This window comes from Saccopteryx leptura, chromosome 6 (assembly GCF_036850995.1).
Source record: "Saccopteryx leptura isolate mSacLep1 chromosome 6, mSacLep1_pri_phased_curated, whole genome shotgun sequence".
In the NCBI taxonomy this organism is placed as follows: Eukaryota; Metazoa; Chordata; class Mammalia; order Chiroptera; family Emballonuridae; genus Saccopteryx; species Saccopteryx leptura.
In genome coordinates this window covers 124,214,314-124,226,534 of record NC_089508.1, presented here as the reverse complement: position 1 = coordinate 124,226,534, position 12,221 = coordinate 124,214,314, and the positions used below count along the sequence as shown (strand labels likewise).

General features: G+C 40.1%; 1 protein-coding gene across 7 annotated transcripts in view; it reads right to left on the bottom strand.

Annotated features, from left to right (window-relative positions):
* LRRC49 (leucine rich repeat containing 49) overlaps positions 1 to 2,181 on the bottom strand; it is a 182,496-nt gene extending 180,315 nt beyond the window's left edge. For 2 of the 7 annotated variants that reach the window (XM_066342958.1, XM_066342960.1), the window contains exons 1-2: positions 1,809 to 2,181; positions 1,141 to 1,197 (exon numbers count right to left, since the gene is read on the bottom strand). In XM_066342958.1, the coding sequence (XP_066199055.1) occupies positions 1,141 to 1,197; positions 1,809 to 1,856 (105 nt within the window). In that variant the 5' untranslated portion in view covers positions 1,857 to 2,181. Of the gene's footprint in view, positions 1 to 366; positions 480 to 984; positions 1,006 to 1,140; positions 1,198 to 1,808 lie in introns of those variants that run through there. The other 5 variants (XM_066342963.1, XM_066342964.1, XM_066342962.1 and 2 more) reach the window with 4 other exon arrangements.
* Positions 2,182 to 12,221: the final 10,040 nt, after the last annotated feature.

Sequence of the window (12,221 nt, the reverse complement as noted above, 5' to 3'; positions counted from 1 at the left end):
TGATTCTTCTGATTCATCTACACTATAAACATTATAATAGCATTTGCATTTTTTTATGAATTATATGAGCTGAAGGTATTGTCTCAAAATATATGTTCACACGAGGGAAAATGAATTGTTGGGATGAGATACATCATTTTTAGAAACACTCTAATAGCAGAATAGAATTTGTTCAGTGAAGTCAATTAACTTTGGAGGGAATCCATTCTGTTCGATTTTAAGAGGAATATTTTCACTTAATCTAGCTAACTGTTATTTATTCAAGATGTTCTAGTTTACAAGTGTTGAGTGTCATATACAGAATATAATCAACTGTTGTGGCCTTAACTGTGTCCTTCCATCCACCCTCCTCACGTCCCTACTTACCTTCCTCATGCTGTTAATCTGTAAAATCTGCCCTTTGCTTTAGAGTTCCTCCAGTGACACTGAACATTTTCTTCAGAAAAAACAACTGAATTGTGATGGGTCAAGGTGTACATCTTGGTCAAAGGAGAAAAATTATATTGTGTCTTAAGACAACTGTGTGAGAGATGGGTCTATTTTGAGTGCTGACTGAGACAAGAGGGAAAGAAAAACATCTGTAGCTCAAAAATCAAATGAAAAGCCAGAAATTATGGAAATACCAGAGATACGGGAAAATTATTTGGGGGTGGAAATAGAAAGTCATGTTCATATCTTAACTTCTAAATAGCATAGTTCCACTACTAATCTATTTTCCCCCAATTTTAAATGCATGCCCCCCAAATTGTTACATTTTATTACATTGTAATTGTTACATTACAAGACACCATGAGTAGTATGACACACCATCATTTTACCCATTACTAAAAATAAAAACTTTTCCAATAAAGTACAATGTGCCATCAATTTTAAGAATGATTCTGATTTTAAAAATGTTTAAATGTTTAAAAGAAAATATGAAAAATGAATAAAGAAAAAAGAAAATATGAAAAATGAATAAAGAAAAAAGAAAGAATATGTTACCTCTTGCAGAACAATAAGATTCAGTCTCTTAAAGAGGGGTGGGTTTTTTTTTTTTACTTCATGTAGGCAGAATATAAAAATTAGTTCTAGATTGGAGACAAAAATACTTCAAATTTGCAATTCAGACTCTACTCTTTAAATCATGCTGTTTCTTACTTTGTTTTTTTCAGGGAGAGATGATGTTTGAATAACCAGATGAAGCCCACAGTTCACCTGCAATGTAAAAATTAAACCATAAAATATGTTCTTAACTTACACACACATTTCTCCCCAAAATAGTACAAACAGAATGCCTGCTTTTTGTTTGTTTCTGGTCTACGATCATGTTCTGAGGATTTGCTAAAACAATAAAATCACAAGAAAAATTAAAGTTTTCACTGTGATTCATCTTCCAAAATGTCTGCAGCAATTTAACCCTCTATTGTGCACCTCAGGATTTTGACACTTGGTATTTCAGGTCTAGTTAAATAATCTCAATGGAACAAGTGAAGAAGATGGGAGTGTCTTGTTAATAGACTTTTCTTACAAAAAAAAAAAAAGGAAGAACTATTTAAAGGGATTTAAATGAACATTAGCCTTTCACAGCAGACCAGCTCCACCTCCCGGGAAGCCCAGATCTGGGACAAGGCTTTGACTATCCATCATACAATACAAATATCCTCAAATTGCCTTGGTCCAGCCCACGAATCTCAAACCCCGGTCAGACAATAGCTTAGGTAGATTCAGCAATCCTGGTCACAGTAACACACCACCCAGGACAAAGACGCCAGACAGAACGGACGATACGAAGGGAAGGGAAGTGAAAGTAGGAGACCCCAACCTACGTTGTTCGCAGCTCGGCCAGAGACAGAGCGGCACTTCCCGGGGATCATGGCAGGAGACAATCCAGGGTGTCAGCTCTGCCTTAGAAATGACGCTACCGTAGAGATTCAAAGAGACCAAAAGGGGTCACGTCTCCCGCAACCCTCTCCGGGGTTACCATGGAAACAACGATTTCCGGTCTGGTCCTCTCCGGAATCAGCCGGTCTACACGGCTCTTGGAGCATCTGGTTCTGTTTGTGGAGGCGGGAAGGAGGCCTGTCACCTCGGTAGTCATAACAACCGCCTCTTCCGGTCCGTGCCTCTTTGCGGCTCGCTTCGGTTTACGCCGCGCCAAATTTGTATCCGTCGGCGGGTAGCCACCTGCTCTTGGGGAGGACTCGGGGTTGCGGGAATAGCTAAGAGTCGGGTACCCCGCAACTTGGGGCGGCCCTTCCGGCTGCCGGAAGTAGGGGAGAGAAACCGGCTGCTCGACCCCGGTCTCCCGCAGCAAAGGCCACACCTGGCAAGCCCAATGCATGGCTGCCCCCTGCGGCAGCGCCAAGCCTTGAGGGTCGCTGTGTCGCATCCCCGAGGACCGGGCTGTGTGGGCCGGCACTGCCTGGTCCCGGGCGGGGACCGTTCGGTAACCTGCTCTGACCACTGTGCCCCGCCCGTTCTGTCTTCTCAGTGATCCAAGAGAAACTGCGGGCCCTGGCCGGTTGGTTCAGCGGTAGAGCGTCGGCCTGGCGTGCGGGGGACCTGGGTTCGATTCCCGGCCAGGGCACATAGGAGAAGCGCCCATTTGCTTCTCCACCCCCCCCCCCCCTCCTTCCTCTCTGTCTCTCTCTTCCCCTCCCGCAGCCAAGGCTCCATTGGAGCAAAGATGGCCTGGGCGCTGGGGATCGCTCCTTGGCCTCTGCCCCAGGCGCTAGAGTGGCTCCGGTCGCGGCAGAGCGACGCCCCGGAGGGGCAGAGCATCGCGCCCCCTGGTGGGCGTGCCGGGTGGATCCCGGTGGGGCGCATGCGGGAGTCTGTCTGTCTCTCCCCGTTTCCAGCTTCAGAAAAATACAAAAAAAAAAAAAAAAAAAAAAATGTAAAAAAGAAAAAAAAGAAACTGCGTTTCTCCCAGCGCTGAGCCCACCCTGCCCCAAGTGTCCTCCTAGCACCCCGGGAGGACAAGAGGGAGACCAAGCTAGCGACCCTGCAAAGGGGGGAGCTCCCTGGCTGTCGGGCATTCTGAGGCCACGCCGCATCCAGCCTCCTGTCCACTCCTCCAGCTAGGAAAAAGGTTGCAGTTTCCCAGGTTTAAAGGGACACCCAGGTCCTTCCACGACCCTCAGACTGCGGCTGGGCTAATCCATTTTGTGGCAACTTGGGAAAATCGCCTCACCTCGAAGGTTTCCGTTGTCTTATCTCTAAAATCCGGAGTGTGCTTTGAAGGTGATCGCCAAGACTGTATTTAGGACGAACGCTTTGGAATGGCATTTCTTTCTACTAATTCTTCCCCACAAACCCTCACAAGCCGACTCTACTGTCCTTCAGATTGTAAAGTCGCCTTCACCTCTGCTCAAAAGTTTTTAAATAGAAGTTTTATTTGAACAAATCTCAAGGAATGCGGTGCTTGCAACTGTTTGCAAAACATACTACACAAGGCACAAGCTTGAGGAAACGTCAGTTATAGTATCAAAATGGTGGGAAAGAGGATTGCTGATAAACAATTCCTTCCTACTCTTAAGCTTCCCTTTGATTGCCACTAGCTACCTTTATGTTAAGTGATCCTACTAAAGCTGAATTTCCCCCTCTGGCCTGCCTCTGCCTTGCTGCTTTTATCTTTATAAACATTGATTACATTTATTTTGCTCACTACTATCTTCTCCATTTCCCAACTTAAGACCTCCCAGTCCTCTTTGAGATAAGGAAACTTCAGCCCTATCACCATTACATAGATTAAATTATGACTCTTAATGGGATCTGAACGCTTATTCGTTTCTACAAATGGGAAGAGTTCATCAAAATGTGACCTGTGAGTCAGATTGGTACTAGATTTATGGGGTGATCACCTCATAAATTATATAAATGTTTAACCTCTATGTTGTACATCTGAAACCAATATAATATTGCATGTTAACTATAATTTTAAAAAATCGTTTTTGAACTTTTTAAAAAGTTACCAGTAACTGACATTTGACTTTGAATATACAGAAGTAAAAACAGAATTTTAGAGCTGAAGGAAATCTTAGTGCTCATCTAATCCAAATTCTCAATTTACACATGAGGAAGCCATTTCCAGGAGGCTAATTCTTTCCTGAAAGGCCTATAATTCATGCTGTAGCTCTGATTGCCAGACCAAAACTCTGTCTGCAATACCAACCTGCTTCCTACATTGGAGTGGTTGCTTAAGAGTCTTTACTAGCATCCTGCAACTATTAGGATTAGGAACAATTTACAAGCCCTTGCGTGCTTTTTGTCCCTGCTGGACACACCAGTTCCATCCAGGGCCACTGCCCTTGTTGCTCTCAGTGCACCAGTCATGCTGATCTCTTCAGTTGCTTTATGTAATATATTGGAATTATGCCCTTCCCATTCCCCATCATCATCAATTAAACCCTTTTATTTAAAAGCCAGCTCAAGCATACTTTTCCTTTGATAGCCTAATTATATACTGCCATTCTTTATATATGTCATGTGCTTCAATAGCACTCATCACAATTGTCATGAAATAATTGTGTAGTTGGCTTAAGATCGTCCCTCTCATTAGAACTTAAGCTCTGTGAGAGAAGGGATCATATCCCATTTGTTCATTATTGTATTACCAGTACCTAGAACAATATTTTGCAAATTTAAGGAATTCAAAAAATATTTATGGAATGATTATGTGACTAAAAGAACAATTTTTGTACTATAATTGAATTTTCAATTCTCTGCCAGTTTCCCTTATCACCAAGCTATATGCCATTCAAGACATCTTTCCTTACCTTGAACCATCTATCCACCATCACTGCCTATCCTCCCATTCCCAAGCACATTATATACATCTATACATAGATAAATGTAAACATAGTAAAAGAGATAAATATTAAACGTGTCATACACCTTTACACTATTTTTCTTCCCCATAATAATACCACCTAATCAAAAATTGGGAGAAAAAGCCAGGCTAATGAGACAACAAAAGGGTTTTAATATAACAAAGGCTAGCTTTGAGAAATCCAGAAGAGGCACCAAATCTATTTTCCAATTAATAAGTATATCCAGCTAACATTTCTAACAATCCACATTACATTATTATGCTTGCAGAGTTATTAGGAAACTATGGATTTTAATAATAGTTATTTTAAAAGTATATAAGGTTTAAAAAAAGGTTTATTTAGAGTTGATAACAATACATTTTCAATCTGGTCTGAACACTTTATCCACTGTGCCACCACAGGTCAGGCCACTGTAATTTTATCTTTTGTTCATGGGTTATTTAGAAGCATATTTTAAATTTTCTAAGCATAACAGGCATTTCGTAGTTATATTTTTGTTATAGATTTCTAGGCCAATTAAATTGTGGCCAGAGAATACATCACATATGAATTTAATCTTTGAAGATTATGAAACTTGTGTTAGGAGTAACATATGTCAGCTTTTGTAAAGGTTCCATATGTGCTTGAGATGCATGTGTGTTCTGCAGTTGGCTACAATGCCCCACATGTCTGTCAATCATATTAACGTTTCTATATCCTTATGGAATTTTTGTCCACTTATGTATTAGTTACTGAGAGAGGTAAGTTAAAAATCTTCCACTGTGACTTGAAATTTACATATTTAGTTTTATAATTCTAACAATTTTTGTGTTATATATTTTGAAGCTACCTTATTATATAGCACAAATACAATGACTCCAGCTCTCTTAAGGTTAATGTTGGTATGGTACATATTTCCACATCTTTTTATTTTCAGTCTTCTGTATCCTTAAGGGTCTCTGCATTATTCTCATGATTGCCCCTTTGAAGGAATATATCTTTTTTCTCTGGCTGCCCCTAAGTTTTTCTCTCTATGGTTTTCAGTTTTACTGTAATGTGCCTAGTTATGGTTTCCTTTGTTTTTATTTTGATAAATAACATCTGAGAATGTTGGTAAATTTTGTCATTTGTTCAAATATCTCTCTTTTTCTCTATAACTATAATTAATATAATATATTACTCATTGTCATCTTATCTTCTATTTCTCTTATGATCTTTTCTACATTTTCCATTCTTTTGGCTCTTTCTGCCTCACTCTAAATACTGTATTTTCTTTTCACTCATGTTCTAGTTAACACATTCCTGAAAGTTCTGCTTCTTAATCTTTTAATATGAAGAAGTAATGCAATATATACATGAAAATTTATGTTTAAAGATTTTTAATAATATGGTTTTAATAAATTATAGTGTATCTATATCATAGAATGTTTGTAGCCATTAAATTAGGATGTAGAATATTTAGTAACATAGAAATATGATCTATTAAAGAGAAAACTAGATTATAAAACATATCCTGATTTTTAAATACATAGAGAAAGATTAAAAGTATACCAAAATATAAAGTTGTTAGCCATGCATGATTAGATTATGGCTAATTTTTAGGGTTTTTAGCTTCTCTTGAGTATATAATTTCTCAGTGATAAAAGTATGGTTATATAGGAAACAACAGTTATTTTTAAATCTGATTAAATTACTAAAATTTATTTTAATCAGGCAGACACATACTAGCTGTACCTGACCACGTGTTGCTGTGGCTCAGTCTGTTTAAATGGAAAAGAAAGAAAAGAGAAAGTGCACGTTTCTAATATGTTTAATTTCACAATGCTTATGGGTATACAATATTTTTTGTTGTTCCATTGTCTGTGCAGATACAGAGATTGTCTGGTTTGCCAACTCTAGAACACGCAATATATAATTGTTCATGTGAGAAGCAATCCGTGTCTAGCTCTAAAATAAGGGTCGGTAACCTTTTTGGCTGAGAGAGCCATGAACGCCACATATTTTAAAATGTAATTCCGTGAGAGCCATACAATGACCCATGTACATTAGGCATTATCCAATAAAAATTTGGTGTTGTCCCGGAGGACAGCTGTGATTGCTCCAGCCACCCATAGCCATGAACATGAGCGGTAGAAAATGAATGGATTGTAAAACATGAAAATGTTTTATATTTTTAACGTTAGTATTTTTTTTATTAAAGATTTGTCTGCAAGCCAATGCAGCCATCAAAAGAGCCACATCGGCTCGTGAGCCATAGGTTCCTGACTCCTGATCTAAACTGCACAATTCTAAAGATTGGCCCTGAGCTTTGTTGATAGTGATTGCAAACACCAATTGAATTGGTAACTGTAATCTCTTAAATTGAAATGGCATATCCGTTGGAATCAGCAATGCGAGGAATGAGGACATCTTCACCTTTGAAAGGTCCTGTCAAGATTGTTGCTTCGCCCTGGCCGGTTGGCTCAGTGGTAGAGCGTCGGCCTAGCGTGCGGAGGACCCGGGTTCGATTCCCGGCCAGGGCACACAGGAGAAGCGCCCATTTGCTTCTCCACCCCTCTGCCGCGCTTTCCTCTCTGTCTCTCTCTTCCCCTCCCGCAGCCAAGGCTCCATTGGAGCAAAGATGGCCCGGGCGCTGGGGATGGCTCTGTGGCCTCTGCCTCAGGCGCTAGAGTGGCTCTGGTCGCAACATGGCGACACCCAGGATGGGCAGAGCATCGCCCCCTGGTGGGCAGAGCATCGCCCCTGGTGGGCGTGCCGGGTGGATCCCGGTCGGGCGCATGCGGGAGTCTGTCTGACTGTCTCTCCCTGTTTCCAGCTTCAGAAAAATGGAAAAAAAAAAAAAAAAAAAAAAAAAAAAAGATTGTTGCTTCTACGATGTTGCTCATTAATTTTTTTTACTGCAAGTCACGTGCTGTTGCATAGCTTTGGCTGGTTGATATTTTGCAACATGATAACTAGCACGCCAATTTTCAATTGCAGTACGTGTGGTGGCATCCCTGGCATATTGAGTGAATTCAAAAATTCTGTTGGATAATTAACCACTTCACCTGCTTCCACAACAGTGTTGATGAACTTGTATGTGACTGCCTCACTTTGAATGTTAGACTGAATAATATTGTTAAGTTCATAGATGTCTTTGTTCTTGGCCGCAAGAATAGCTCGTTCACTCAGTCATTCGTGATTCTTATAACTGGTTTGAATATTGGGAAATACTTTTCAACCAATTCTTCTTTTGACATCACTAAATTGCAGAAGTTATGAGGCAATGAAATTCGTCCTGAGGTCAGATCAACCGGCACCTTTCCATTCCCAATTTCCAACAATTGATGTGAGACTATCTCAGCTGATCGATCGTTTTGCAGCTGGACATGCATATTTGTAGTTAATTTTAACGTCTTTACGTGTTGCCACAAAGTAGAGTATTTCAGGCAAGCATTTATTTCATCCGCTGGTGTTGATCGAGGAATTACAGGTAATGTTTGCCTGAAATCTCCTGCAAGCAATATTAATGTGTTCCCAAATGGTCTGATGTTTCCACACAAATCTTGCAATGATCGATTAAGAGCCTTGAGCAATTTTTTGTGCGTCATTGTGCATTCATCCCAAACAATAAGTTTGCATTTCTGCAATACTTTTCCCATGCCGGATGCTTTGGAAATGTTGCACGTGGGAGTTTCAATGAATTGCATGTTCGGTGGCAATTTCAAAGTGGAATGAGCAGTTCTTCCATTTGGTAGCAATGTCACAGCTATTCAGGACAATGCAAAAGCTAAGGCTATGTCATTTTGGGATCAAATTACTACCAGAATCAATCTAATTAGGAATATTTTACCAGTTTCTCCTGGTGCATCTATAAGAAGATTTCTCCAACCCCGTTATAACAGTTTGCATTATTTGATCGTAAATGCCTTTTTGCTCAAGTGTTAGCTTAGGAATATTTGATTGCACATACGACAAAAGGTCACCTATGTTGTAATTTTGTTTGTGACCACAATTATACATCGAAGGAAGCAGTAGCAGATCAATTCAGTGATGGCATTTCCAATTGAGTGAGAACTTTGTTCGTGATTTCTAAGCATAAATCTTCAATAATTATCAACACTTTGTTGTAGATTTCTGCTGTGAAATCCATGTTCATATTTGAATTTTCCTTGTGTATATGACCAAAAATATCTTCACCATGTGTGATTTATATTTCTCCCATACCACTGAAATGAAATCGTAAAATATTTAGTATAGAGTGTGTTGCTTTTACGTCCAACAGATGGTGCTGTTTTTCAAAAAAGCATGTTTTTACCTGTCACAGGTGTGACATCTATATAATAATAGTAGGTATATAAAAACATAAAAACACTTGTGTATTTGAATGCAATGCTGTGTCAAAATTTCAAAGCAATCAGTGAAGAAATTTTCAAGATTTAAGATTTTGAAGAAACGAACATTTACATTTTTATTTATATAGAGTCTAGACCAGGGGTCCCCAAACTTTTTACACAGGGGGCCAGTTCACTGTCCCTCAGACTGTTGGAGGGCCGGACTATAAAAAAAACTATGAACAAATCCCTATGCACACTGCACATATCTTATTTTAAAGTAAAAAAACAAAACGGGAACAAATACAATATTTAAAATAAAACACAAGTAAATTTAAATCAAGAAACTGACCAGTATTTCAATGGGAACTATGGGCCTGCTTTTGGCTAATGGGATGGTCAATGTGCTCCTTTCATTGACCACCAATGAAAGAGGTGCCCCTTCCAGAAGTGCAGCGGGGGCCGGATAAATGGCCTCAGGGGGCCGCATGTGGCCCGCGGGCCATAGTTCGGGGACCCTTGGTCTAGACTTTAAAATGCTTGGCCTCAATGTAGATATAGCCAGTGGAAATTAGTCATTATTTTATAAACACAAGTAAAGATATGGCCAATTTTTAAGTCTTCAGTACTATCAGATGTCATTATTCATGTTACAAAGGGACTCTTCACAAAAGTTTCTTCATCAAGCTTCTTTAATTTGGCTAGTAATACCCTATGTCAGTGTTTTTCAACCAGTGTGCCGTGAGACATGGACAGGTGTGCCGTGGGGAAATTAAACATGGGTACCCAAACTACGGCCTGCATGCCGGATACGGCCCACGGAGGCTATTTATCCGGCCCGCTGCCAGCCGCCTCCATCTGAACATAAACATTCCCCTCACAATCCCTCCAGCTATCAGCGACAGGAAGAGTGGAGGCACAGGGAACGCTCACTGACCAATCACCTTCTAGGATTCATCCCGACCACTAGCGATGAACCAATAGGAGGCCGCCTCTTATCCACACACAGGAAGGTCCCCGCTCGGGCTGCCTCGCACTTGTCATTGTGTGGCCGTGGTGAGTAGTTGAAGCTGCTACTCCTCCCCATGGTCCCAATTTCTAATCCTGGTCAGGACTGGAGGTAAATGTTGCCACCACTAGATGAAGCCTCAGCCTCAGCTGGTTATATCTATCCTGATGGTGTATATAGATGTTTGACCTTTTTCTTTTTAAAAGAGACCCCCAAAGAAGGTGATATACAATTCATCACAATGTTATCTAACTTTAAAGCTAAAGTTTGCTGATCTTCCTTTGGACAGTTTTTGGTTATCTGTTGCCAAGGAGTTCCCCATTCTGGCCAACAAAGCTATTTTGACATTGCTCCCGTTTTCAACCACATATCTATGTGAGCTTCTCAAGCTTGACTGCAATAAAACTAAAAACAGAGAGAGACTGAGAACTGTTGAGGAAGAGCTTCGTGTGTGTCTTTCTACCATTCCTGCCAGGATATCCCTTTTGTGTTCATCGAAACAGGCCCAGGTTTCACACTAAGTGAGTATAAATACATTTAGAAACTATATTATTAACTATATGTATAATATGTACTGTGTTAGAGTGTCATTTTGTGTCATTTTGGTAGGTGGTGTGCCCCAGGATTTTGTAAATGTAAAAAATGTGCCACGGCTCAAAAAAGGTTGAAAATCACTGCCCTATGTGATAGCAACCAAACATGCCTACTGAAATATTTTTCAGTGGTCTGAAGGCAGTTGCTACCACCAAGACCATAAGTAAAATTACAAAGTGCTATAAAATTGTTTCTATTTTTCTATCACCTCTCATTTTTTCTTCTCTCAGAATCTCTTATATTTTTCAGATATCTTTTCTTAGCTTCTTTCACATAATTTCTGAGTACTCAGTCTCATGTTACTTTCTAAGAATCCATCCAGATCTTCCTTTTTTCTGTCTCTTCATGTTCCCCACAAATCAAAATCTCCATTTCACATTGTGCTTCTTAGGAAAGTATAAAAACACTACAGCCAAGCTCAATATTTTATTAAGTGTTCTCTGTAAGGCATAAAGGACCGATGATTGGGTTTTCTAGAATAAAACTGCTATTGCTATGATATTCAATAACACTGGGGAACAAAATTTTTCTTGCATCCACAAAAACACTTCTTCTTACCTAATTCAAGTGTGCTGATCTTAAATATGACATTAGTTTTTCTCAGTAAGCTACAGTTTTTTGCTATTCAATATTTTAGGGTTTCATCTTATTGTAAAATTTTCAACATTTAGTTTAACATAATGAAGTAGAATGTCTTCTTGGGCATCATCTTTGTGAAAATATAACATATAACACAGTAAATACATTAATACAATAAAAGATATGATTGCATCAGAATTTGTCTACAATTTCAAAATAAAACATATTAAAACACTTTTTTTTTTGGTATTTTTCTGAAGTTGGAAATGGGAAGGCAGTCAGACAGATTCCCACATGCGCCCAACTGGGATCCACCCAGCATGCCCACAAGGGGGCGATGCTCTACCCATCTAGGGCGCTGCTCTGTTGCAACCAGAGCCATTCTAGCGCCTGAGGCAGAGGCCATAGAGCCATCACCAGTGCCCGGGCCAACTTTGCTCCAATGGAGCCTTGGCTGCGGGAGGGGAAGAGAGAGACAGAGAGGAAGAAGAGGGGGAGGGGTGGAGAAGCAGATGGGCGCTTCTCCTGTGTGCCCTGGCCGGGAATTGAGTCCAGGACTCCTGCATGCCAGGCTGACGTTCTACCAATGGGCCAATCGGCTAGGGCCTAAAACACTTATTTTAAACATAAAATTTGCACAAAACTTATTTAAATTCTATTCAGGCAAAAATTTGCGTTTGTAGCTCTTGCATTTTTGTACTTGTTGAGGACAATCTCATTTGATGCTCCAGCAGTAGTCTGCTCATCACTAACAGCTCCAAGATTTTCGGGAAACTTATCAAGGTGACTGTTCAGGAAGTGAATCTTAATGCTCATGTTATATCCAATGTCGCAGAAAGCCAGCTGCATCCTTTGAACCAGAAGTTCATAGTTTTCTGCTTTTTTGTTGCCAAAGAAGTTCTTTGTAACTGCCACAAAAGACTGCCATGCTGC